Source organism: Atractosteus spatula, chromosome 2 (assembly GCF_055471065.1).
Source record: "Atractosteus spatula isolate fAtrSpa1 chromosome 2, fAtrSpa1.hap1, whole genome shotgun sequence".
Taxonomy (NCBI): Eukaryota; Metazoa; Chordata; class Actinopteri; order Semionotiformes; family Lepisosteidae; genus Atractosteus; species Atractosteus spatula.
The window spans coordinates 24,667,858-24,690,911 of record NC_142707.1 but is presented as its reverse complement, the minus strand read 5'-3'; the positions used below and the strand labels follow the sequence as shown (position 1 = coordinate 24,690,911).

The 23,054-nt window shown below is 38.1% G+C and overlaps 1 protein-coding gene across 4 annotated transcripts in view; it reads left to right on the top strand.

Moving 5' to 3' along the window:
• igf2r (insulin-like growth factor 2 receptor) overlaps positions 1-23,054 on the top strand; it is an 83,273-nt gene that overhangs the window by 4,928 nt on the left and 55,291 nt on the right. For all 4 annotated transcript variants that reach the window (XM_088934298.1, XM_088934290.1, XM_088934280.1 and 1 more), the window contains exons 3-12: positions 308-432; positions 3,037-3,135; positions 5,402-5,534; positions 6,840-6,954; positions 8,055-8,160; positions 8,545-8,707; positions 11,477-11,669; positions 12,719-12,822; positions 14,256-14,420; positions 14,868-15,014. In XM_088934298.1, the coding sequence (XP_088790424.1) occupies positions 308-432; positions 3,037-3,135; positions 5,402-5,534; positions 6,840-6,954; positions 8,055-8,160; positions 8,545-8,707; positions 11,477-11,669; positions 12,719-12,822; positions 14,256-14,420; positions 14,868-15,014 (1,350 nt within the window). The remainder of the gene's footprint in view (positions 1-307; positions 433-3,036; positions 3,136-5,401; positions 5,535-6,839; positions 6,955-8,054; positions 8,161-8,544; positions 8,708-11,476; positions 11,670-12,718; positions 12,823-14,255; positions 14,421-14,867; positions 15,015-23,054) is intronic.

Genomic DNA, 23,054 nt, shown 5'->3' with positions numbered 1-23,054 from the left:
AGCTGCACTACTTGGAATATGAAGCTCTACCAGTCTCACATACTTTAGGGAATACTTTTTTTCAGTGTTGCAATGTAGTTTACCTGAAGGTTTTCTGGTTATCTAATATGACTTTTTAATATGCCTGTTCCTCAACACAAATTGTTCTTCAAATCTATCTTGATATTGTGTCTAATCTCTGTTGATATCTGTTCTAGAGAAAACCGCTAGCTGCTTCATATACTGTTGGCTGTGATGTGAACTCAACAATATATGTACTTTACATTATATACCTCAAACTTCATTTTGACCTTCACTGTCCTTTCAGGTGAGGTGTCAATGCTGACAGCATCACCAAATGTGATGACATTTAACACAACCCAGAAATGCTCAGACCCCAATGCCAAACAGAACCTTCAGAGCAGTATCAGCTTCCTATGTGGCAAGACAATGGTAAGTCATTGTGAGTGAGATTTTATCAGAAAACGTAGTTTCATTGTGACTGGTCATACTAGTTACAATCACTAGAAATCGTATTTTACTTTATTTTTACACATGCATTTTCAGATGTACATGCACACAAGAAGTTCAAGTATTGTAGGCAGCTGTGTTATTATGCATAGGCTGTCAACATACCCAAAGAAGGCTCCAGAGCCGAAATATTATTTCAATTCAATTCAATTTATTTATATAAAGCGCATTTTACAACAAGTTTGCCCCAAGGCGCAAGTGACCATACATGTTGTGAATACAGAACAGAAGACCAGAAGACAACAGAGGAGACAACAGAGGAGACGAACCAAAAACTCCTTAGCAAGGAGAAAAAAAACCTCTAGGGGTCCAAGGTCAACTGGCTGCCCAACCCCTTTGGGCATGCTAACATTATACAATTAAAAAAAGAATAAATAAATAAGGGAAAAGGAATAAATGAATAATTATTTCTTTTCTTCTCTTTTCAACATGGAATAAACCTTTACTTTGAAACATACAAGAATATGTGCTTTAAAGAGTTGTATGTTCCAGATTAATATAACTAGTGTTTTTCTTAGCAATTTACAGTAAATTTCCTTGTGAGGTATGCACTGACATTGTTTCTGGACTGACATTGTTTCTGGACATCAACAATATCTAGTGCACTGAGCTTTAGTTATTATTACATTTTTTGGTGTAATTTTGATTAATTGATTATTTATAACTGTGAGACAGTTCAGTGACATTGTTGCACAAGCACTAAGTCACCTAAGTGTACGAGTCTATATAGCATAGGTCATGAGGTTATTTCACCTAGAGAAAGTCAAGGCAATGTGAAAATTTAAATAAAAACACAGAAAGGAACTAATATGCCCCACTCATGAAGAGGTCTGAACTTCCATGCCATTAATATGTTGAGAGCTAAACGTAAGTCAGCACACGTCATCAACAGCAGAGTCAAACCTTTTGGTTTAATTGCACAAAATCCTACTTTAAAATTAGGATTGTGTGGAGACCACCCTGATTAACTTCAATAAGTGCTGTGAAGAAGTACATAACTATATCTGAGCAGAGTTGTCTAGCTATTTTAGAACTCAATATGGTGCATTTGGAGTGATGTGACGGAATTTTGATTAATATAATCTCCAAGGTCATCCATGAAGGGTGCTTAATTTGAGAATAGATATCTAAATTTATCAGTAAATTTACCTCAATGTTCTGTTATATACCTTGTTGTCTTGTAGTAATATAACATTGATGATGGCATATACCATACCAGCATTTGTTGGCTATTTAGTATTTCTACAACAGAAAAGTTTATTTTTTCAGTTTAACTAAGCACAATTGACACTAATTCAAATCAGATTTTGTAGATTACAAGAATTTTGTACAGAAAAGTTATGCACAGAACTGGAATAAAAAGTTATGCACAGAACAGGAAATGTTTATTTAACCTTATTTCCTTACTTTAATCATAATCATGAAGGCATAAATTTCCAGTTAGTCAGGATATGGCAATCTTGTAATTCTTGTACCTCAGCCCAGCTGATAAATAAAATGGTATCATTCTAGTTCTTCCACTCTAACTGCACATTAGGTGATAATGACAGCAGACAAGCTTGAAAGCACTTTTTATGTGGACTTAGATATTACAGAACATAGGACAGGACAGGCCTGTTTGTTCAGTCTGGAGACTCAGATCTTTCTTGTTAAAGTTTGTACAAATGTTTACACTTAATTTTCTGAGGTACTGTATTTGATTACAGTTATTTGGTTTTAAACAGAGATAAGTATAAGGCAAAGCATGTCACTATTTGGTTTTGGGCAGTGTGGCTTTATGCGTCTATCTAGACTGTATATCTTTGTTCAGTCAATGTGAATTCAAGACATTGAAAGGGAAAAGATTTTGACCTAAAAATTAGGTAAACTAGATTTGGAAGTAAATGGTCTTGTATATAGGGAGATAAGTTTCAACAGCAGAAAATAGAAACAGCATTAGAAACTATAACAAACTTTCCTGTTGCAGGACCTTGTGGTTACAAAACAGATATTTGCAATACCCCGAGCATGATTTTTGTGTTAATTTTTTAGGTCTCATCTGGATAAAACTGTTTCTGCTTTGTAGTTTTTTAACATGGAATTATGTTCTACTTCTTCCATTACATCCAACAAATACTAATGCAGTCCCCCACTTAAATTTTTTCATGGTCTTGCTCTAAAACTCTTTTATAATGTATGCCTTAATTAGTGATTGCTTTTGAAGGGTTGTAATAGAACTTGACAATAAGATTAATATCTGATGGTTAAATGTTAAATTCAGAAACCCTTGTTTTTGAAAAACAGTTATCATTCTTATAATGTAGAATGGATTTTACACAACATTTTTAGGATATTGTAAAAATAGCTCTTATTGAAATAAGAAAATCCAGATATTAACAGGGTTTGCATGTGACTTTGTTGTTCTTGTATTATAACCTATTCCAGCATACTGTATCTATAAAAAAAACTCTCGTTCTCAAAAGACTGATGAGAGATGCAACAATGTCAGAATTACTCCCGGTTGATCCACTGTCTATCTTCATCTAGGGGACACCTGAATTTGTAACTGTATCTGAATGTGTGCATTACTTTGAATGGAGGACCTATGTAGCTTGCAAGAAGGATAAATTCAAGCCCCACAAAGAGGTAAGTATAACATTAATTTTGTGTGCTGTGTACTTGATAAATTCCATTAGAAAGTAAAAAGCTGTAGCTAAACAAAGGGATAGAATTCAGCCTGGCCCCTTTAGGCTAATATTACTTGACATACCAGTGCTGGTGTGGTTAACCAATTTCTGATTCCGTGTGTACTGTGTTGGTGGGTTGCTTAATTTCACAAACAAATTCCAGTTTTCCATTCCTTTCTTCATATCGTAAGAACATAGAAAAGGTTACAAGGTTGTAATACAGAGGAGGCAATTTAGACCATCTAGCGCATTAGGATTTTTTGTGACAAAGTGATCTTTGTATTTCATTCTTATGGTTATTGAAAGAAGCTAGGGTATTAGCTTTAACAACTCAGCCTTGCAGCTTGTTCCATGCTCCCACAGTCTTTGTTATAAAAGTTTGGTGTTCTTAGTAATGTATTTACCAATAGTTTTGTCATCGTGTCTTATGGTTTATGTACAGTATCACTGTTAATGTCTTAGAAGTCTGTGGAGTTTAGTTGCTTTTTGGGATTTTGTATACTTGAATCAGGTCGCCTCTTTGTCTTCTGTATTTAAGACTAAAAAGTTATCCTATTTATAACACTGACATACTATCAGTACTTATAGAACTTCTTAAGTGAACCATATTTAAATTTCTTATCTTTAACAACTTCTATACAATACAATAAAGCAAAGCCATTAGTATTTGGCAGTGTGATTGCTCAAGGAAATTAATATAATGAATTGCAAGCACAGGTAAAAAAAAACTTTATGCGAAGAGAGTGATAGAAAAGGATAATGCTACAAAATAATCAACCGGTTATTTTAGTGCCAATTTATATCAATTCAAAGAACAGTAAAATATTAAGCACATTAATCTGTGAATCTGAATAATGAGAATCTTCCAGACAATTTAATTGTATTAAATGTAAATTTTACTCAGGTGTCTACGGGGAAGAAATCATCGTTGAGACTAAGGAAAGACAAAGTTCTTTATTAAATAGTATTGGCATTGGTAATAGAAACACTCAAGACAAACACGTCTACAGGGACCTGATTCATATATCCAGACTCCTCAATGACATTGATAAAGTTAAACTTGTGGACTTCTTGGAATCATCAGAGAAACATGAGTCAGAGGAGAGCAAGTTGAACCTATGTGGAAGTGCATTTGAAACTGATGACAGGATACACTTCTTTTCACAAAGGTTTGTGAAAGAATGAAACAAGCTGCCCAGCCATGTTGCTGAAACATGTTGATGGCATTGAAACCTTCATTCATTTTTAGTGGGAATGAGATCATCGCTCATTCTCTGTATTAGTCCTTAGTTTATTTTTCAGAAAGAATTTGTCAGATTGTGTGGTGGCTTGGGAAGTGGTTTTATTGTCTGAGGGGGCTGCAGTAAGTGAAACGAATCAACACATTGTGGAAAATTTGACTGTCTAGGTAGTATTCTTATAAGACAAAAAGGTACTCAAGTTATCATTTCACAATTGAGTATAGCAGAAAATTGTGAATGAAGCCTTTTTGACTTACAAACTAAGCCAGTAATGAAGTCTGTTAGTCTGCAAAGTCCAATTATATTGACATACTAGATCTGATTATAGGAACAAGGACTCAATATTCAATATTTTTTAAAAAGAACAGCCATTAATATAAAATAACCAAACCAAAATAAATATAACCAAAAATAAAAAAAATGAGTTATAAGTAGAACAAGTATAGGTAAGTTACATAGTTAAGTTACAGTTATAGGTAAGGTTTTTCTTTCTGACCACCTTTATTTTCCATTCAACCCATCTTGGTAAAGATCGTTGCCAAATCATGGAATTGTATTTCTTACAGTATTTACTTATATTTACAGTATTTATTTAAATATCTAGTATTTGCCTTGAGTAATTTTCTCTGATGTTCAGTTGTTTTTCTTTGTGATGAGATGTGCATACAAGTACAAAGCTGCAATGAACTGAACTGGCAATGTCAGTATTATTATGAAGGTCTTATTTCTGTCATTATGGTGCTTTCATTCATCTATAAAATGACTAACATGGTAGTGAAGGTTAGCTTTTTACATGTTCAGCGAGAAATAAACACAGCAGCTTTTTTGCAATGATGCTGTAGGTTTTTTTTAGTTAATAGTCTGTTCGTTGCTGTAATGATGCATTTTGAGATTACACATTCATTTGTGTGAATGCATTTGCCTTTATCATTGTCTAGTTAATTCCAGTAATCACTGTTAATCACCCTGGTGTGTATTTGAAAGGTGCCCTGTTACGTGTTTGATGCGGATGGAAAAAAGCATGACTTGAACCCACTGATCAAGATGACAGATGGATACTTGGTGGATGACTCAGATACTGATGTTGATTTATACATCAATATATGCCGAAGCATTAGTAAGTTTGCTTTGAAAGTGGACTTCATTTTTCAGTGTAAAAGTAGCAAATACTTTGTCATATATGTTATGAGAGAACAAAATAATAACTCATGGTATAAGATTATATTTCCTATAAATTTTTAAATAATAATTGTTAAATGAACTAATTGTTGGTATATCTTTAATATGCTGTGTTTCTGCATATTATTGCCTCAGCGCAACCTTCTACCCTTTTTGTTTTGACATCATCATGTTCCCCAGGGTCAGGGAAGAGTTTTTCTTGGAATGTGTTTTTTAATTTTTTATAGAAACAGTTGCCATTCTACAAGATGGTCTGTTCACAAACAGTCATTGAGAATTCCATAGGATTTAGGTTTAAACTTGTGTGCAGGCATTTTTTATAGACATTTTTAAGCTGCAGTCAAGAATGCCTCCAACCCCCAGCACCTACATTTTTTAAACCTAAAACATGGATTGGAATTAGTATTTTTGCCTAAGGTAAAAACAGTTTTCTGGGAAAATAGTTTTCATACTTTTTGGAAGAAAAAGGGGGTTTCTTTAATCATTTTAGTTATGAGATACATTGTTTTTTTCAGTTCATTTGTATTAAAATATCCCCTTGCTGCTATTTTTTTGTTTTTGCCTGAGCAAGTTAAAAGTTTTCTGGTTTTGGTATTGTGGACTTCTTTTTTGAATTTTTATGTTAATCTTACCCAGTACCATATTTTCAATAAGCGCAGATTTTGGAAATCCCTTCCTTTTATTTTTTTTAGAAATCCTTATTGTTAAGTACAATTCATAATAGCTGTACATTTTTTAAATAAAAACTCTTATAGTGATCACTTTGTGTAACAGGACTCATAGTTTTCTGTACTGTATATTATTTACATGTATATATCACTCTGGGTTCTCAGAAGCATTCAAAATCTCATTTTCCTTGGGCTAGCCTTTTTTTTGGGAGTGGTTTCTCTGCTTAATTTAGTTAAAAAATGCAGATGGGCACTTGGAGGTGTGCATGATATAGTGGTTCACAACTGGAACCTTTATTCCTCCAAAGAGAGGAAATTGGAGAGTTCTTGTTTTGAGAAGCTAGACATCTAGTTCACTATAATTTTTTTAAGCTGCCTGTTTCAGAAATTAAATTGTGACGCAGTTTCTCTTCCGTCATGCCTAATGGTATCAAAGGATAACATGACTCCCTTAGGTTTCCCTATGTTGGCTGTTCTCCTATATTTTGTTTAATAAATTTGACCTTTTCTTTATACCAAAAATAAAAAAAGTAAATGCCATGGTTTCAGGGATGCTAATTTATTTTTTCTTTTAGCCTATTCAGGAAACTACTGTCCTGAAGGATCTTCTGCTTGTTTGATAACAAGCAAAGGGGAACACTTTGATATGGGTCATCCTACTGAGAGTTTAGAGCTTTTGGATAAAGACAGGTACTGTTCTCCCGTATTTATGTTTTTGTTTTCTCTTTTTTTCTTCTTTGTCTGTTCCTCAATTATTTATTTTACTTCCTTTTTCTTGAATTACAGCTTTGTAAATAATTATATGCATTGTTTGCCGCATGGCAATGATTTTACTTAAAATGTCAATGCACCTAGTACAGTTTTTTTTCCATCAGGTCTGATCTGCCTGGTTGTAACCCTATTTCTGTCAGTCTTGATTATTGAAGGCACATTCTTCTCATGTTGTTCAGGTATTTTTACCTTAGTATGGGTGATCAGCTGCAGTGCTGAAAGATTTAAAATGTTTGCTTCAAAAGAAGAACTACACTGCACATGCATTTTATGACAATCAATTTGTTTAGTTATTAATGTCTCAACTTGAAATCTATAATAGTTGTGCTAGTATTAACTTTGTTTTACAGATGGTTGCCAATGTTTTACTCTTCTGCGTCTTTTTAAGGTCATGTCAGTACATTTTCAAGAAAATATTATTTGTACAACATAAGATAAGTGAGTGGACTGACCATTCCGCATTTGTGTCTTTTGCTTTCTGAACTGAAACTAAGCTGTTTCAGTTGGTGTGTATAAATAAAAATATGCACGTCTCTGCATTAAAGCTCCTGCAGGAGACTCTGTTCTAAATCCATTTCACATCAGAAAAGTCTTTCAAAGTTGTATATATTAGTGATATAAAACAATACTAACAAAATGAGAGATCTCATGGATGAAACATCTAGAGTGCTTTAGGAGGAATATAGGAATGAAAGTTAAAAAAAAAGAGCAAGGGGATGATTATTTTTAAGGTCTAATTTAAAAACACCAAATGGATTGAAAGTTTCTAATACCCATAAGGAGCACACTTCATAGTTTAGGTGCTTTGGAACAACGTTGCTAGAATCTCTAAGAAAGTATTCTTGACTTGTGGACACAGAGGAGTCTAGAGTTTAGGAAGAACAAAGACTCAAAGTCTTGCCCTTCCAAACTGACTTTTTTGTGTACCTTAAACTGTTGAGAAATGTTACTCATCCTCATTATCTTTTTTGAAATCTTGTTTTAATTTTATATCGAGTTTTCTTTTTTCCTTTAATCAGGCTGATGCTGCGCTATATTGGTGTTACTGAAGGCAAGCCAGAATTTTGTGGGGATCACACTCCTGCTGTTACCATTACATTTGTTTGTCCATCAGGAAGACAGGAGGTAGATTTTGTCTTCGTTAAAACTTGATGATATGCATCAGTAGCAAGTCTGTGTGCTTAACATGTAAAAGATTGTTTAAATAGATACAATTGATTTTTCTTTCTAAATGCATACCACAGGCAAAAATATTTACTTATCTATCTCCACATTAGTTTGAGTTCAGATGTTGTACTTCTACTTCCATATGCCTGTTCCATCAGTAAAATCCTCAAGTGATGCCATGTATAAAGCCCTGTACCCTTTTTTTATTTAAAAATATGTAAATTGAGCAAATCAAAATAAAAATCTTTATTTTCAAAACCATCTTTTGAAGTGTTTAGACTATTTACTTCTGCTGTGCATATGCAAACATTTGTTTTATGTCCTCTCTGTTTTGTTCTTTAGGGCAGTGATCCTAGGTTGACTGCAAAAGAAAACTGCCGGTATGAGGTTGAATGGGTGACAGAATATGCGTGTCACAGAGATTATCTGGAGACCAGTGATTGCAAGTTCAGCAGTGCAGAGCATGATATCTCCATTGACCTCACTCCTCTCCGTATTGATGCTAGTAAGTGGACCTTGATTTGGAGAACAAAATTGGCAAGAGTCATGAGATCCAAGGATACAATTATCAGGAGAAATAAAGACTCTTAAGGAGATTTTATGCTGCTATTGTCTGATCTGGGTTAGCATTTTGACAGTATTCAGAAGCAAATTTGTAATTTAATAAAGAGAGTTTGGCTAGTTATCTTTTAACTTAATTTTTGCATACATTATGAAAATGAAAAAATCAGCTACAGTAAAACAAATCAAGTTTCAGATGCTTTTGAAAAATATACTTAAAAGCTGAAGTTCTTTGCTAGAAATAAAGTTACGTTAACTCATTTTAAAGAGAACCTTTCCCTTCACCTTCACGCATTTGCACATTGTGTACTTGATTCTGTTGCTATAGGTCTGAAATAGTCTCAATCCTCCTGACACTATGTCAAAACGTGGTTAAGATCCTACCAAGGAGGCAAATGTTAGTTTATGAGCTTGATGACTCGATTTTAACCGTCTTAATTTTTTTTGCCTTTTTTCTGGCTGTGAAGAGTCAGATGTGTCAGAATATCCAGTATTTGTGACCAGCTGTTGACAGAGTCGTATATTTAGTAAAGTGCATGACAAAAATAGATCTATGAGAGAGCGCCAGAGAACAAGAGAGAGAGCGCAACACACTGGGGTCTATTTGGGTAGTTACACAGGGATAGGTTGGCAGTTGTGTGCAAGTATAACAGAGGTGCGAAACCAGGGAACTATTTACACGAATCTGGGCAATCTCGCCACTCTGTATGCCCATTTTACAATGGGTCAGCTGCACTGGTCAGCGGCCTTCCTAGTCCCCACTCTGACCACTACTACTCCCATCATGGCCTTCACTGCGTACCCCAGCTGGGCACTCTTCGGCCGCAGCGCCACTTGTAGGCCATCCGTCGGAGCGGAACACGAATGGGCTGCACATCCACTGTGACAATCTCGTGCTGTGTGAGAGCCGTGCGGGTGCAGTCCTCATCCCTTACCACGAACAGATCTTCGTTCTCGCAGAGAGAGACTGCAGCTGCCATTGCTGGTCCCAAGTGAGGCCCTCGCTGCTACATAGCAGCTCCCCCAGAGCTCAGCTCCGAGAGGCCCCGGCGACGTCCGCCTCCGCCGCCTCCGCTTCCAGCTCTGGTCAGCCCGTGTGCCCCGGACACCTCCCGCCCTGTCCACCGCAAGACAGATCCGTTCCCCCTGCCCCGCCGACTCCCGCCAGCCCAAGTCAAGGCAGCCACCCACCTGCTGCAACCAGTCCAACCCCAGGATAAAGTCCTTGTGGATTGGGGCAAGGTAGAAGGGGTGTTTCAACCTCCCAGCCCCAAACTGCACAGTGAGCGCCTGCTTGCCAAGGACCTCTGCGCACTGTCCTGTCGCCACCCTCAGGCGCAGGCTGATTTTTTCCCATCCTGGGGTCCGGCTACCTCGGGTCCCAGCAGGACACCAGGCCGCAGCAGGGTGATGGGCGAGCCAGTGTCATCCAGAGCCGAGGCTCTGGCGCCTGACACTCCTAAGCGAAGTGCACCCTTTCCCCACTGCAGTGGCAGATGACCTGCCGTCGTCGCTCCCCCGGCGTTGCCACGCTGGCCGTCTCCACCTCCCCGTCTCATTCTCCAGTTGCCGCATCCGCTGCCAGGCTGGTATAAGGATAGGATAGGGTGCGAAACCAGGGAACTTGATTCCAGGTTACAGCTGTTATTCTGTGGCACAGATGTCCTGTGGCACAAGAAAAAGGAAAATATTCTTTGCAAGCATTGCTCTAAACTTGGCTTTCCTAAGACATGTGCAAGGTCAAAACCAAGTCTGGTTCAGCTGTGAGCGAGACATAGGTGGGGAGAAACTCACCCTGGTTGTAGCTTCTACACTGAATGTACAGTGACTTGCAAAAGTACCGTTTTCAGACCCTTGTACAGTTTCCAAATTTTGTTGATTTAAGGCTTGCAGTCATGATGCTTTGATGTAAGAACATTAAGTAATTTATATTTGTTATATACACCAAGTACTCCACACATTTAAGGCAAAAAAGCATAAAAGAAGAAAATTATTAATATGAAAGAAAATTGAAAACATCATGATTAGCCCCTTCCTATGGCAAAACTCAATTTAGGTGAACAAATTATCTTACTGAGTCACACAATTAGGTGAGTTACCTCTTTGTGCAATAATAATGGTGATTTCAGAATAAATTCAGAATAAATACACCCTCTGCAAGGTCCCTCGGTCACGTACTGAATTTCAAATAAAGATTCAGCCATGAAAACCAAGGAGACTCGGGGATAAAGTTCTATAAAGGCATGGATCAGGAGAAGAGTGTAAAACATTTCAAAGAATCTTAATATCTCTTTGAGCATGAAGTCAACCATTAATGTGTAAGGCACCCAGACACTGTCTAGATCAAGCTATCCCTCCAAACTGAACAGCCAGGCATGGAGGCAACTGGTTAGTGATGCTATTGTTAGGCCAATGACAGCTTTGAATGAATTTGCCAAAATTTACAATATTATTGTAGGTATCAGACACCTGTTAAATGTCAAAACTTCAGTAACTTAAAGTCGTAAAACCTCCAGGGCTTTGGCCCTCCAAGAATGTAGTTGTGGTATAAGACATTGTGGTCTCTGCCTTTTCCTTCCACATTGACTGAAGGCTCAACCTTGGATTTGATATTGTCTTTCCCCAAGACAGAGTGGTTCTCTTTTAATGTGAGTCTTAAAATAAGCATGTGTGATTTTTTAAGCTTTTGTTGTTCCTCCCCAAATATCTGTAGATTCAGAGACACCATATCGCGCCACTTCCACTAGTAGTGATGGGAAAGATACCTATTTCTATTACCTCAATGTGTGTGGTGAAACCAGTGCTGGTGAATGCAGAGATACCAAAGGATTCATCTCCTCTTGTCAAGTCAAACAAGATGGGTCCTTGACCAAGGTTGCAGGGAGATACAAAAATCAGACTCTGAGGTATGACTAATAGTTTAGTTTGTTTCAGCCATTCCATTGTTTTTATTAAAATGTGTTTTACTTATTTTTTCTGACATTATTTACAAACATTTTCAAATGTTTTGCAGCCTTCCTGCAAAAAAAGCATAGTTGAGAAAATAAAAGAAGATTTCTTTCATCCATCATTGTTCATTGTTTCATTGTCAGTTTTTTTGGTTTTGACAGAAACTGTAACAGTAGGGAGGGAAGGTTTAAAATGCATGATGTTCAACAATTGTGTTTTTAATGTCTCACCTCACAGCTACAAACCTTGTACAAGAGGGAATGAGGAAATTGCAGACTTTCCTGACCTATCTAACTTTGAGCTGCTTCACTTTTAACATGTTGCATACAAACCCCCCCCATACTGGAGGTTGAGTGTAGTTAGGAGGACAAGCTCATCTCAAACTGGCAGTTTCTTAGGAGGCTACAGTCATTGAAATGAGCTGAGAGAGCCTTGACTTACAGTACCGTTCGTGCCCTCAGAAATGCTCAACCATATATATGCTACATCTTGTAGAATCCCAGTCACAGTTTGCTAGTGATATGACCCAGGCTCGAACCTGTGGTCATAGAGCATAAGCTTTTGGGCAAGTGGTTTTATTGTTTTTTTTATATTGAACATTTTACTCCCCAGTGCTGTTTAAGATTTGGTCACCAACACAACGATATCAGATACCTTTTTTCCATCACTATTTTGATAGTTTTCCTTTTAGTGTAATTATAAGTTGTTTGTTTAGACATGCACAGAGCCAGTATGAGCTATGCATCAATTCTTGTATTGCTGTAGTATGTATTCACCCGTAGTATGCACCCATGTGCATTTGTTAACAATATTAGTGGCTTCTGCAAAGTTCTGGTATGCAATCTAACAAACTGCTCTCTGGCATTTTGGACAGTTTGCTGGTATTACCTCTAAGATTGCCCACTGCACTTCCTAGTCACTGTGCATGTTTTTTTCTTTTTTGTTTAATTCAGAAGACCAACATTTGTTTAGTGCTTGGCCTTATAGGTGTCCTGTTGCATTTCAGGTACTCAGATGGAGACCTAACCCTGATCTACCCAGGAGGAAATTCTTGCAGTTCGGGTTTTCAGAGAATGACTATCATCAATTTTGAATGCAACCAAACAGCCGGTAAGGATCCATATCCATCTTAAACCATATTACTTCTAATTTAAATACATATATTAAGATTGATAATTCCAAATGTTTATTTCTGGCAATCTGTCTTGTCATGCAGGTCGTTATGTTTGTTCTTTGCATTATGAAACATTATTTGTTATAAGTAATCTAATTAGGTTAGTACAATACTGGGGCACGCAGATGAATATGGGGAAAATGTGTAAATAAAAAAACAGTTGGTAAAGAATGTATTGATTTTTTTTTGCAAACGTCTTGAATCTTTCAAATGGGATGTGAAATAAATATTAATGTAGTCCTGGATTAAATTATCTACCTTCCACTTAATCGAAATACTTAATTGAAAATTTTCTGTTTGATGCAAGAAGTCTCTGGAAAATAGAAACTGTACATATAAATACTATGATTTCAATTGGTGGGTGTGTCAACTGTAAGTTGAACCAAAATATTAAAGGACATTGATATTTAATCGTATATTTAAAAAAAAATACACATCAGTTTAGCCTTCTTTAATATTCTAATATAACATAAGAATTAAAGTAAAGAATTGGAATTGTGTTCCTGAAAACGAGGTACTAGAGCCTACATTTCTTGTTTCCAACACATTTAACGGAAATTTGGGAGCACTAAGGAACTTGAACTGCAATGTTATTTTTATATTTTGGGGATAGAAAGAGTCAGCAATGAGTGATTAAAAATAAAATGTACACAGTAACTTGTAAAACCTCCAATTTACATTACAAAATACACTAATTTTTCAGTGCCGTGTTCTGCAATTTAGAACAAGGCAACAAAACTTGGTAATGTGAAGCAGCCCTATTATTTTTTTAAACAACCATATTTGTGAATACATTTCTTTTAATCCAATAGAAATATTGCTCTTGACTATGAGATGGTTTTGCCAATAACTTGTTAACTTTTGATGCATATCACATTGGACCAACCTGTACTTATTTGCTTGTTAATCGCATTATATTAAATTACAGCGACTAATGAGCAGGAAGGGCTGCTTCACATCACGAGACAATGGGTCTGCGACAACTTAGCAACTTATATTACTACAACAAAGTTCACAGTTTTGTTCTTAATTCAAAATCTATGAAATCTTTCTATACCACCAATGAATTTTGTTACCGACATTTAATAACTGGTCTGAGAAATTGGGACTGTAGTTCCCCTTTAACTGTTTTATGATTTCAAAGATCCATCACAAATGTAGGGTCTCCAGAATTGCTCTGGATCCAATATGATGATAAATGCAGAGAACAAAGCCCTACAGATCAATTCTGAGCTTCACTACTAACTGCTGCAAAGTTTGAAGCAAGATACAATTTCCTTGATACCTTGAAACACACCTTTATTATAATATTCATGTCATAATAGCTGACAGTGACACTAAGTGCTTTTTATCTTATTTTTTTCCAAAGGAAACAATGGGAAAGGTTCCCCAGTCTTTGTGGGAGAGTCTGACTGCACTTATTTTTTCAACTGGCAAACATCTCATGCCTGTGTGAAGGAAAAGGAAAATCTACTTTGCAGAGTCACAGATAAGAAGAAGCGCTATGACCTGTCGGCTTTAACAAGATACTCAAGTATGTTCTTTATACTGCAGTTCAGACATTTTTCTATGTGTCCAGCTTTTGATGTGGAAGCAAAAAGTGAAAGCAATGTAAAATATGCCATTTATGCTAGGCTCAGTCTAATTTATTCTCTAATTTTTAATGTAACTTGTTGCATTTAATTGTGTGGTTTCTTTTAACATATTGTGAATAAGGTTAGCAAAATCACACTCAAAGCAATTTGTTACAAACATGATGTCAGGCATCATATACCTTCATGAACGTTAAGAGCCATCACACAGCAGATCAGTTGAAGTTAGAAACTACGTTATCAAACAAATTATGCAGGACTTCAGGAAGGCCAGATTGTTCAAGACCAAAAATCTAGGGTTAACACCATTACTCTTTCATAAACTGCTTTCAAAGACAGTTTAACTGCTGTAGATTCACAGGACAATTTAGATTATTGCTCTGTTTCAGAGCCTGGTTCAAACCAGAACTGGGAGGCTGTGGACGGCACGCCTTCAAAGTCAGAGAAGAAGCACTTCTATATCAACGTTTGCCACAGGATTCTCCAAAATGAAGCAACAAAAGGCTGTCCAGAAGAAGCAGCTGTCTGTGCTGTTGGTGAGTGTCAGGTTCCCTAGCTTGCTTTTCTTTTCCTAACAACAACCACCACATTCACTAGCTATATTAGAGTAAACGTCAACGTGGCTATAAAGCAAATTGTCAATATTTGCCTTTATATTTCCCTTTGCCTTTTGAATGAGATGTAAAACCAACCCTTGCAAGCTCTACTATGTAAATTGCCTGGTAATAAATATAGCTACTTTCTGTAAATCTGCCAAAATAGAATAATTAATTAAATTCTTGTGAAGGATTTTAACTACACAATACTGAATTGATACTGTTACTATGTAGTAATGAAACATTACTACAATATTATGAAATGTAGCTACCAAAAGCTCTCGGCACCTTCCAAAATGACTTTACAGTAAGTATGAAAAAGGCCTGATGCCTCATTTACTATTTTATATATTTTAAAGCCTATATTAAATCTTTTAATTTTAACCAAAAGCACTCTTACTTTGAAAGGGTTAACTTTAACAATAACTGCTCAATCTTTACTGAGCCCAGTTCAGTACTGTAATGAAACAATGTCATAGACAAGATACAGTCTTTAACCTCTTTGGGAAAACATATGGCATACTTTTTCTTTTCTTCCTTCACTCCTGAGGCTTCTTTACACTCTGATCTAGTGCCTCCGTGTTGCCAGTGGTATGTGATTGGAAGAAAACAGTTCAACACATTGTTGTAGTTCAAAATCAAAATTAAATCAAATCAAAGTTTTTTTTATCAAATGTACAACAACACAGCATGCAGCAGTAGTTGATGGCAATTAAATGTCTTTTCTACGAGCTCACCAGGGGGTAAAAATCACAAAATTAAAGTTACAAAAGAAGGTTACATAATACTAAATAGTAGTACAATAGAAATTGAATAAAATAAACTGCAGTATGATGTATACAATGAAAACTGTATGTCCATGTAGCCATTACGGGTGATTTGCTAAAGGAGCTGCAGGTTGTCTATTTAGCAGTCTTATTGCCTGGAGGTAGAAGCTGTTCCGTAATCTGTTGGACTTTGACCGAATGCTTCGGTACCGTTTACCGAACGGTAGGAGAGAAAAAAGTTTGTGACTTGGATGACTAGGGTCCTTGAGAATGACATCTAGTAGCTGAGTAGATATCCTGCATGTTTGGTAGCTCACAGCCAGTAATGAGCTGCGCTGACTTCACCACCCTCTGCAGTACTTTGCGATCCTGGGTGGAGCAGTTCCCATTCCAGGCAGTGATGCAACCAGTCAGGATGCTCTCAATAGTTCACCTGTAGAAGTTGGCCTGGATATGTGATGGCATGCCAAACGTCTTTAGCCTGCGAAGAAAGAATAGGCGCTGCCAGGTTAAGTCCTCTGTGATGTTAACTCCCAGGAACTTAAAACTGCTGACCCTCTCCACTGCAGTCCCATTGATATAGATAGGTGTGTGATCTCCTCCCTGGTGTTTCCTATAGTCCATAATAATCTCCTTAGTCTTACTGATGTTCAGAGAAAGGTTGTTCTCCTGGCACCATGCTGCCAGGGTTTCAACCTCCTCCCTGTACGCAGACTCTTCACCATCTGTGATCAGGCCGATGACTGTTGTATCGTCCGCAAACTTAATGATGGAGTTTGAGTTATGCCTGGTGTCACAATCATGGGTATATAAGGAGTAGAGGACAGGGCTAAGCACACAGCCTTGGGGGGGTCCAGTGTTTAGAGTCAGAGTAGAGAATATGTTGGTGCCCACTCTCACCACCTGTGGACGTTCCGTCAAGAACTCAGGGATCCAATTACAAAGGGAGGTTTTCAGTCCCAGGTCCTGGAACTTGATGACAAGCTTTGAGGGCACTATGTGATTGAATGCTGAGCTGTAATCAACAAACAGCATTCTCACATGTTCCTTTCTTATCCAGGTGTGAGAGGGCAGTATGGAGTGCAGAAGCAATAGCATCTTCTGTTGACCTGTTCTGGTGATACGCAAATTGCAGTGGGTCTAGGGTGTCAGGCAGTGAGGAGGTGATGTATGCTTTGACAAACCATTCGAAGCACTTCTGATGTGAGTGTGATGGCAGTCATTCAGGCAGCTGACTCTGGGTTTCTTAGGAACAGGGACAATGGTGGTTTTCTTAAAGCAGGAAGGGACTATAGACTGAGCTAGAGAGAGATTGAATATATCCGAGAAGACATCTGCCAGCTGGTCTGCACATGCCTTTAGAACACGACCAGAGATAGCATCAGGGCCAGGAGACTTGTGTGAATTGGTCTTTTTAAAAACTTTACACACATCCGCTCTGGATATGATCAGTGGATTTCCGTCTTGGATTTCTGGAATCTTCCTGACTGGATCTGTGTTACTGACCGCAAACTGAACATAGAATTAATTTAGCTCAGTTTAGTTTTGATTATACAGACAGGTTTTCCTGTATCTGAAATATGTACCACATACTGAGTTGTTTATTATAAGGCTTAAATAACTCTGACAAACCTCACATAAGGCACAAGTATCTATGAAATTTTGGAATATTGGAATATTTCCTTATTGCTCCAAAACGTTGATGAATGCCGTTGATGAATGTCAGTGTTTGGAAGGGAAAATGCAGCATGTATAGCAGCCAGCTTTCTTCCCTTTATATATTAAATGTGAAGGCAGACCCATCTCTGTTATCAAAGATGAAAAGAATCCTGTAATTTGTCATCAATTATAGAATTATAGCACTTTCAACACTTCTAGTTCACTTTATATCAATGGTCAAACATAATAGCAGCAAATAATAAAAAACAAAACATGGTTTTCTCTCGTTGTCATAAGCTCCGTCTAAAAAAATTCCCCCTTATACATTTTCCTGCCAAGACAGTTTTCTGCGAGAACAGTTTATAGATGGGATTATTAGGAGGCCATGATTGGTAAGGGCCAGGATGCCGGGGTTACACCCCTACTCTTTTCAAGAAATGCCCTGGGATTTTTAATGACCACAGAGAGTTGGGACCTCGGTTTTACGTCTCATCCGAAGGACGGGGCCTTTTTACAGTATAGTGTCCCCTTCACTATTCTGGGGCATTAGGACCCACATGGACCGCAGGGTGAGCGCCCCCCTGCTAACACCTCTTCCAGAAGCAACCTTAGTTTTTCCAAGAAGGTCTTCCATCCAGGTACTAACCAGGCTCACACCTGCTTAGCTTCGGTGGGTTGCCAGTTGCAAGTTGCAGGGTGATATGGCTGCTGCCTAAATAGCAGGTCAGTGCCTGACCGCCATCCAATCCCAAGGATTCAGAACATGTTGGATTCCTTAAGTAGCAGCTTGTGGTTTTCAGTCCTTGAGCAGGGGTTAAGCATATCATCAGTGGTTCCTGGATGAGGAGAGCCACCCTTTGACAGCTTTTATTACCCCCTGGGGACTTTATGAAAGGGTCCTCATCCCTTTTGGACTTAGAGTTTCAGAGGTCCATGGAATAATGTCTCTTAGGTCTCTGAGATGCCATCTGGTACCTAGATGATAATGTTGTGCATAGCAGTACATTTAATGACTACTTAAAATCATGTCCAAGCTCTCCTGCAAACATACCAGCAGTATGGTGTCAAGCTTACTCCTCGAAAGTGAGAGGTATTCAAAAGTTAAGTGAGATTTCTTGGAAAAATGGTCTCGGAAGACGACTACACCGTGGACCCTCCTGATATTGCTCCAGTGCAGTTACTAAAAAAGAAAATACCTGAAACTATAGGGGACTTACGGAAGGTGCTGGGATTTCTTTCCTACTATGGGTTATATAATCTCTGGGCAAACTATTGCCCGCCAGTCAGTTTTAACCGGCCCTTGAGGTAAAAGATAAATTTCTTGCGCATGGGAGCGGAACACACAGAGAAGCTCGGTGTATTTTTCTCAAGGTAATTAAACCAGAACAAATATTAAATATTTTTCTGTTATCTATCACAGTTTCCTGTGCTAACAAGATTAACAGTGTTCCAAAATCATGCACATTCTCCTATCTCCCTATTTGCTAAAGATAACTTTTGATACAATTGGTTACTTAGGTTTCTAGCATGCATCCCTTTACAATGGTATTTAATTAAATAGTAGCCATTGTGCCCAATCCAGTTCAAACCAGTTCTAAATGTCCACGTTGTAAAATATTGCATCTTCTGCAAGAAAAGTTTGTACAAATTTCACAGAGACCCACTCAACAAGTGAGTGCATCATAATGCTAGGGAACTTGGATCAAAATGAGCAGATTGAAGAAGCTAAAAGTTGACAGTGAATGCAGAGTATCCAACAAAGAATGGACTGCAAAATACTTTTTCACAGAGGTTGGAACAAAGGCTATATATTTTGAATTTGTAGTTTTCAAAGAATACAATCTCATTCGGCATTTTTCTACCAAACATCCTACTGTAACTATACTAGCAATCTGTCACACGAGGAATGGTCCAATAATGCTTCCAAGCTAGCCGCTAGTTTACAGACTCTGCAAAATGTATTTTTCTGCCCTTCTACCATCCAAGAGGTCAGTAGAAAAGCAAGCTACCTGCTTGCATATAAAATTGCTAAACAAAGCAAGCCGTTGTCTGAAGGGGAGTTTTTGAAGGAGTGCAAGATAGAAACTGCAGATATTCTTTTTCCAGAGAGCAAGAGCAAACTCGAGAAAATGAGTTTATCACACAGAACAATTACCCGTCGGGTCGACGTAATCAGTGAAGACTTGGCTTGTGAGTTGAACAAGAAAATGGAGAACTTCAAGTTTCATTCAGTTGCATTGTCAGGGGAATTAACAACAGTTTCAAAATTACAGAGGAACTTTTATCAATGGAGTCTATTAAAGGAACAACGAAGGGCTCAGACTTGTATGACAATGTTTGCTTGTATCGACCGAATGAAGCTACCATGGAGCAAATTAGTAAATGTGACAACAGACAGATCTCCGAATCTAACCGGGAAAAATGGACTACTAAAGAGAATACAGGCCAAAGTGAAAGAAAATGACCCTGAGGCGGAGGTAATATTTCTCCACTGCATCTTTCATCAGGAAGCCCTGTGCAAAAACAGGTGTTGGGTCTCTATCATGTAATGAAAGCTGTTGTGAAACTTGTGAACTTCGTACGTGCAAGGGGACTTAATCATCGTCAGTTCATTCAGTTTTTTGAAGATATTGGCGCAGACAACCATGACTTACTCTATCATTCGAATGTCCATTGGCTTAGCTGGGGAAAAGTATTCAAGCAAGTTTGAGAGCTCCTTTTTGGAGAACCTGGGGAAAGCCGTGGATTTCCCCGAGCTCAGAGATTCAGACTGGCTCTGCGACTTTGCATTCGCCGTGGACATTTTCGCTCATGTAAACGAGCTTAATGTGAAACTGCAAGGAAAAGTTGTCTTTGTTCCAGAACAAGTAATAGGTTTATTCCATGCTGAAAAGAGAAGAAAGAAAACACATTGTTTCGGTCGTGGAGCCTTCTTCGGGTGTGAGTTCACCTATTACTTGTTCCTTTGCAGCCTACGCATGCTGACGCAGATACCCACCTGAACTACTTTGTTCCAGAACTGTACTCGAATCTGAGCTAAGCTCACCTTGTTCTCAAAACAGATAATCAGCCACATGTTTGCACATTTCCCCACTCTTGGGACACTAGACGTGGCACACGCTCATGCACTAAGGTACAACAAGTCCCTCACAGACTTGCATGGAAAACTTCCCTGTCGATTTGCTGACTTTGATCAGATTGAGAGGTCTCTAACGTTGGTGTCATGTCCTCTGACTTTCAACTACGAGATAGCAGCACAAGAATTGCAGCTGTTACTGATTGATCTGCAGTGTGACATAACTCTGAAGGAAAAGTTTCATTTTGTAAAGCTGGATGAATTCTATGCATCACTGAATAAGGCCATGTTTCCCCATATTCAGCAAGCAGCACAATAGATACTGGTGTTATTCAGATCTACTTACGTGTGTGAGCAAACATTCAGCTTGATGAAAATCAACAAATAACGTCACAGATCACAGCTGAGTGACCACCACCACACAGCTGTGTATTACAGATTGCCACAACACAGCTATCAACGGATTTTGAAGCTCTCGCAAAACGAGGTGATCAGCTGCACAGTTCTCATTAATCAAGGAGCCTTTTGGGTGAATATATTAATCTCAGGTTATCGTTAACATTGAATTAATAAGCCTATGTTGGATTTTAAACTTACATAGGGCATAGGCTATCTGTAACAGCACCCTGAAGTGGCCCGCTATACAGTTTCAAATTTAATGTGGCCTTGGCCCAAAAAAGTTTGCCCACCCCTGGGTTATATATTCCTAAGAAAGAAGAGCCCTAGGACAAAATAACTAGGAAGTTTACCACCACACATACCCATTATATGGACAAGCAGACATCAGGAAGTATTGAATCAGTTAATCAATTATTTATCAAATCCACCTATCCTTGGGTATCCAGACTTCATTCAGCCATTTGTGTTACATTGTGATGCATGGAATGGAAAGATGTTTGTAATTGCTTATGGTTCTAGGACACTTACACCACCGGAGACAAATTAACTTTTGATTTCACTCTGGAAATCTGTGAAAAAATGGGCCATCTGTGAGCATTCTTTTGGGACTATTTGTACAATGCACCATCATTTGTTGTATATACAGACAACAATCCACTCACCTAAAGGCAACAGGTCACAAATGGGTAGCACAGCTCGCAGATTTCAACTTCACCATCAAGTACTGCCCTGGCAAGTCCAATGCTGATGCTGATGGTCTTTCTCGAATGCCAGTGGACATAGACAGCTGTATGAACCAGTGCACCAAGGAATTACACCAAGAGGAATTAGTGCTTCAATGCTCGATGTATCAGTAGAACAGGAGAAGCCATCACAAGGAACCCAAACAGTCCTTGCAAATGCATACAAAAACACGCAGTTTCACTGTCTCGGTCGACCTTTGACTACAGAAGAGATCAGAAATGACCCTATTGTCGGAAGAATTTTGCAATACAAAATAAGGAATCATTTGCCCCCCAAAGGAGTACAAGTAGAAAATCCTTATGTCAATGTACTGTTGAAGCAGTGGGCTAAATTACATGTGGACAAAGGGATGTTACACAGGAAAACATCTGAACGAGATCAGCTAATTCTGCTAAAAGAATACCATCCACTCATATTTCTGGGGCTACCTCAGGAGATGGAACTCCTTGGTGTGAGTAGCACATTCAGCCTCATCAGGGATGTATTCTATTGGACTTAGATGCAAAATGATACTTAACATTTTTTACAAAAGTCTGTAACTACCTCAAGAAAAAGAAACCAACTAAACCAGTAAAAGCACCATTACAATTACCACAACTTATCCATTTGAAATGGTGTCTGTTGATTTTCTGCACTTGGTAACCTGTAAACAGGGATATGAATACTTCTTAGTGGTGATGGATCATTATACACAAGCATACGCTCCTAAAAACAAAACTGCCAAGACTTTTTTAACAACTTGAAGATTTTTAATGACCTTACTCACAAATTCGGGTTTCCAAATAAGATTCATCAAGACATGGGGAAGGAGATTGAGAATCAGGTGTTCTCAAGGTTGAGAGAACTCTGGCATCTATGGTTCCCACTCAACTACATATCATCCCCAAGGAAATGGTCAAGTCGAAATGTTTAACCGAACACTGTTATCCATGCTGAGGACTCTAACTGAAAAGGAGAAAGCTGACTGGGAATGTTTCCTGGCAAAATTTGTACCTGCTTATAATTGTACTCGTTCTGAGACCACTGGTTTCACACATTATCTCACCTGGCTTCTCACCTCCCTTTTTGGGAGAACTCCAAGACTCCCTATCAATATTCTGTTCAACCTAAACGTTGACAGGACAAGTGAAACCTACAATGACTATGCAACAAATTGGCAAAAGAGAAAGAGGGAAGCATACCAAATTGCGTCGAAAACAAATAAAGAAGCAGCTAGGGGGAAAGCCTACTATGACAGGAGTGTTCATGGGAATGAGTTGCATCCTGGTGACCGAGTCTTTATTCGGAATTTGAATGAGAGGGGAAGACTGGGCAAGATTTGGTCTTATTGGGAAG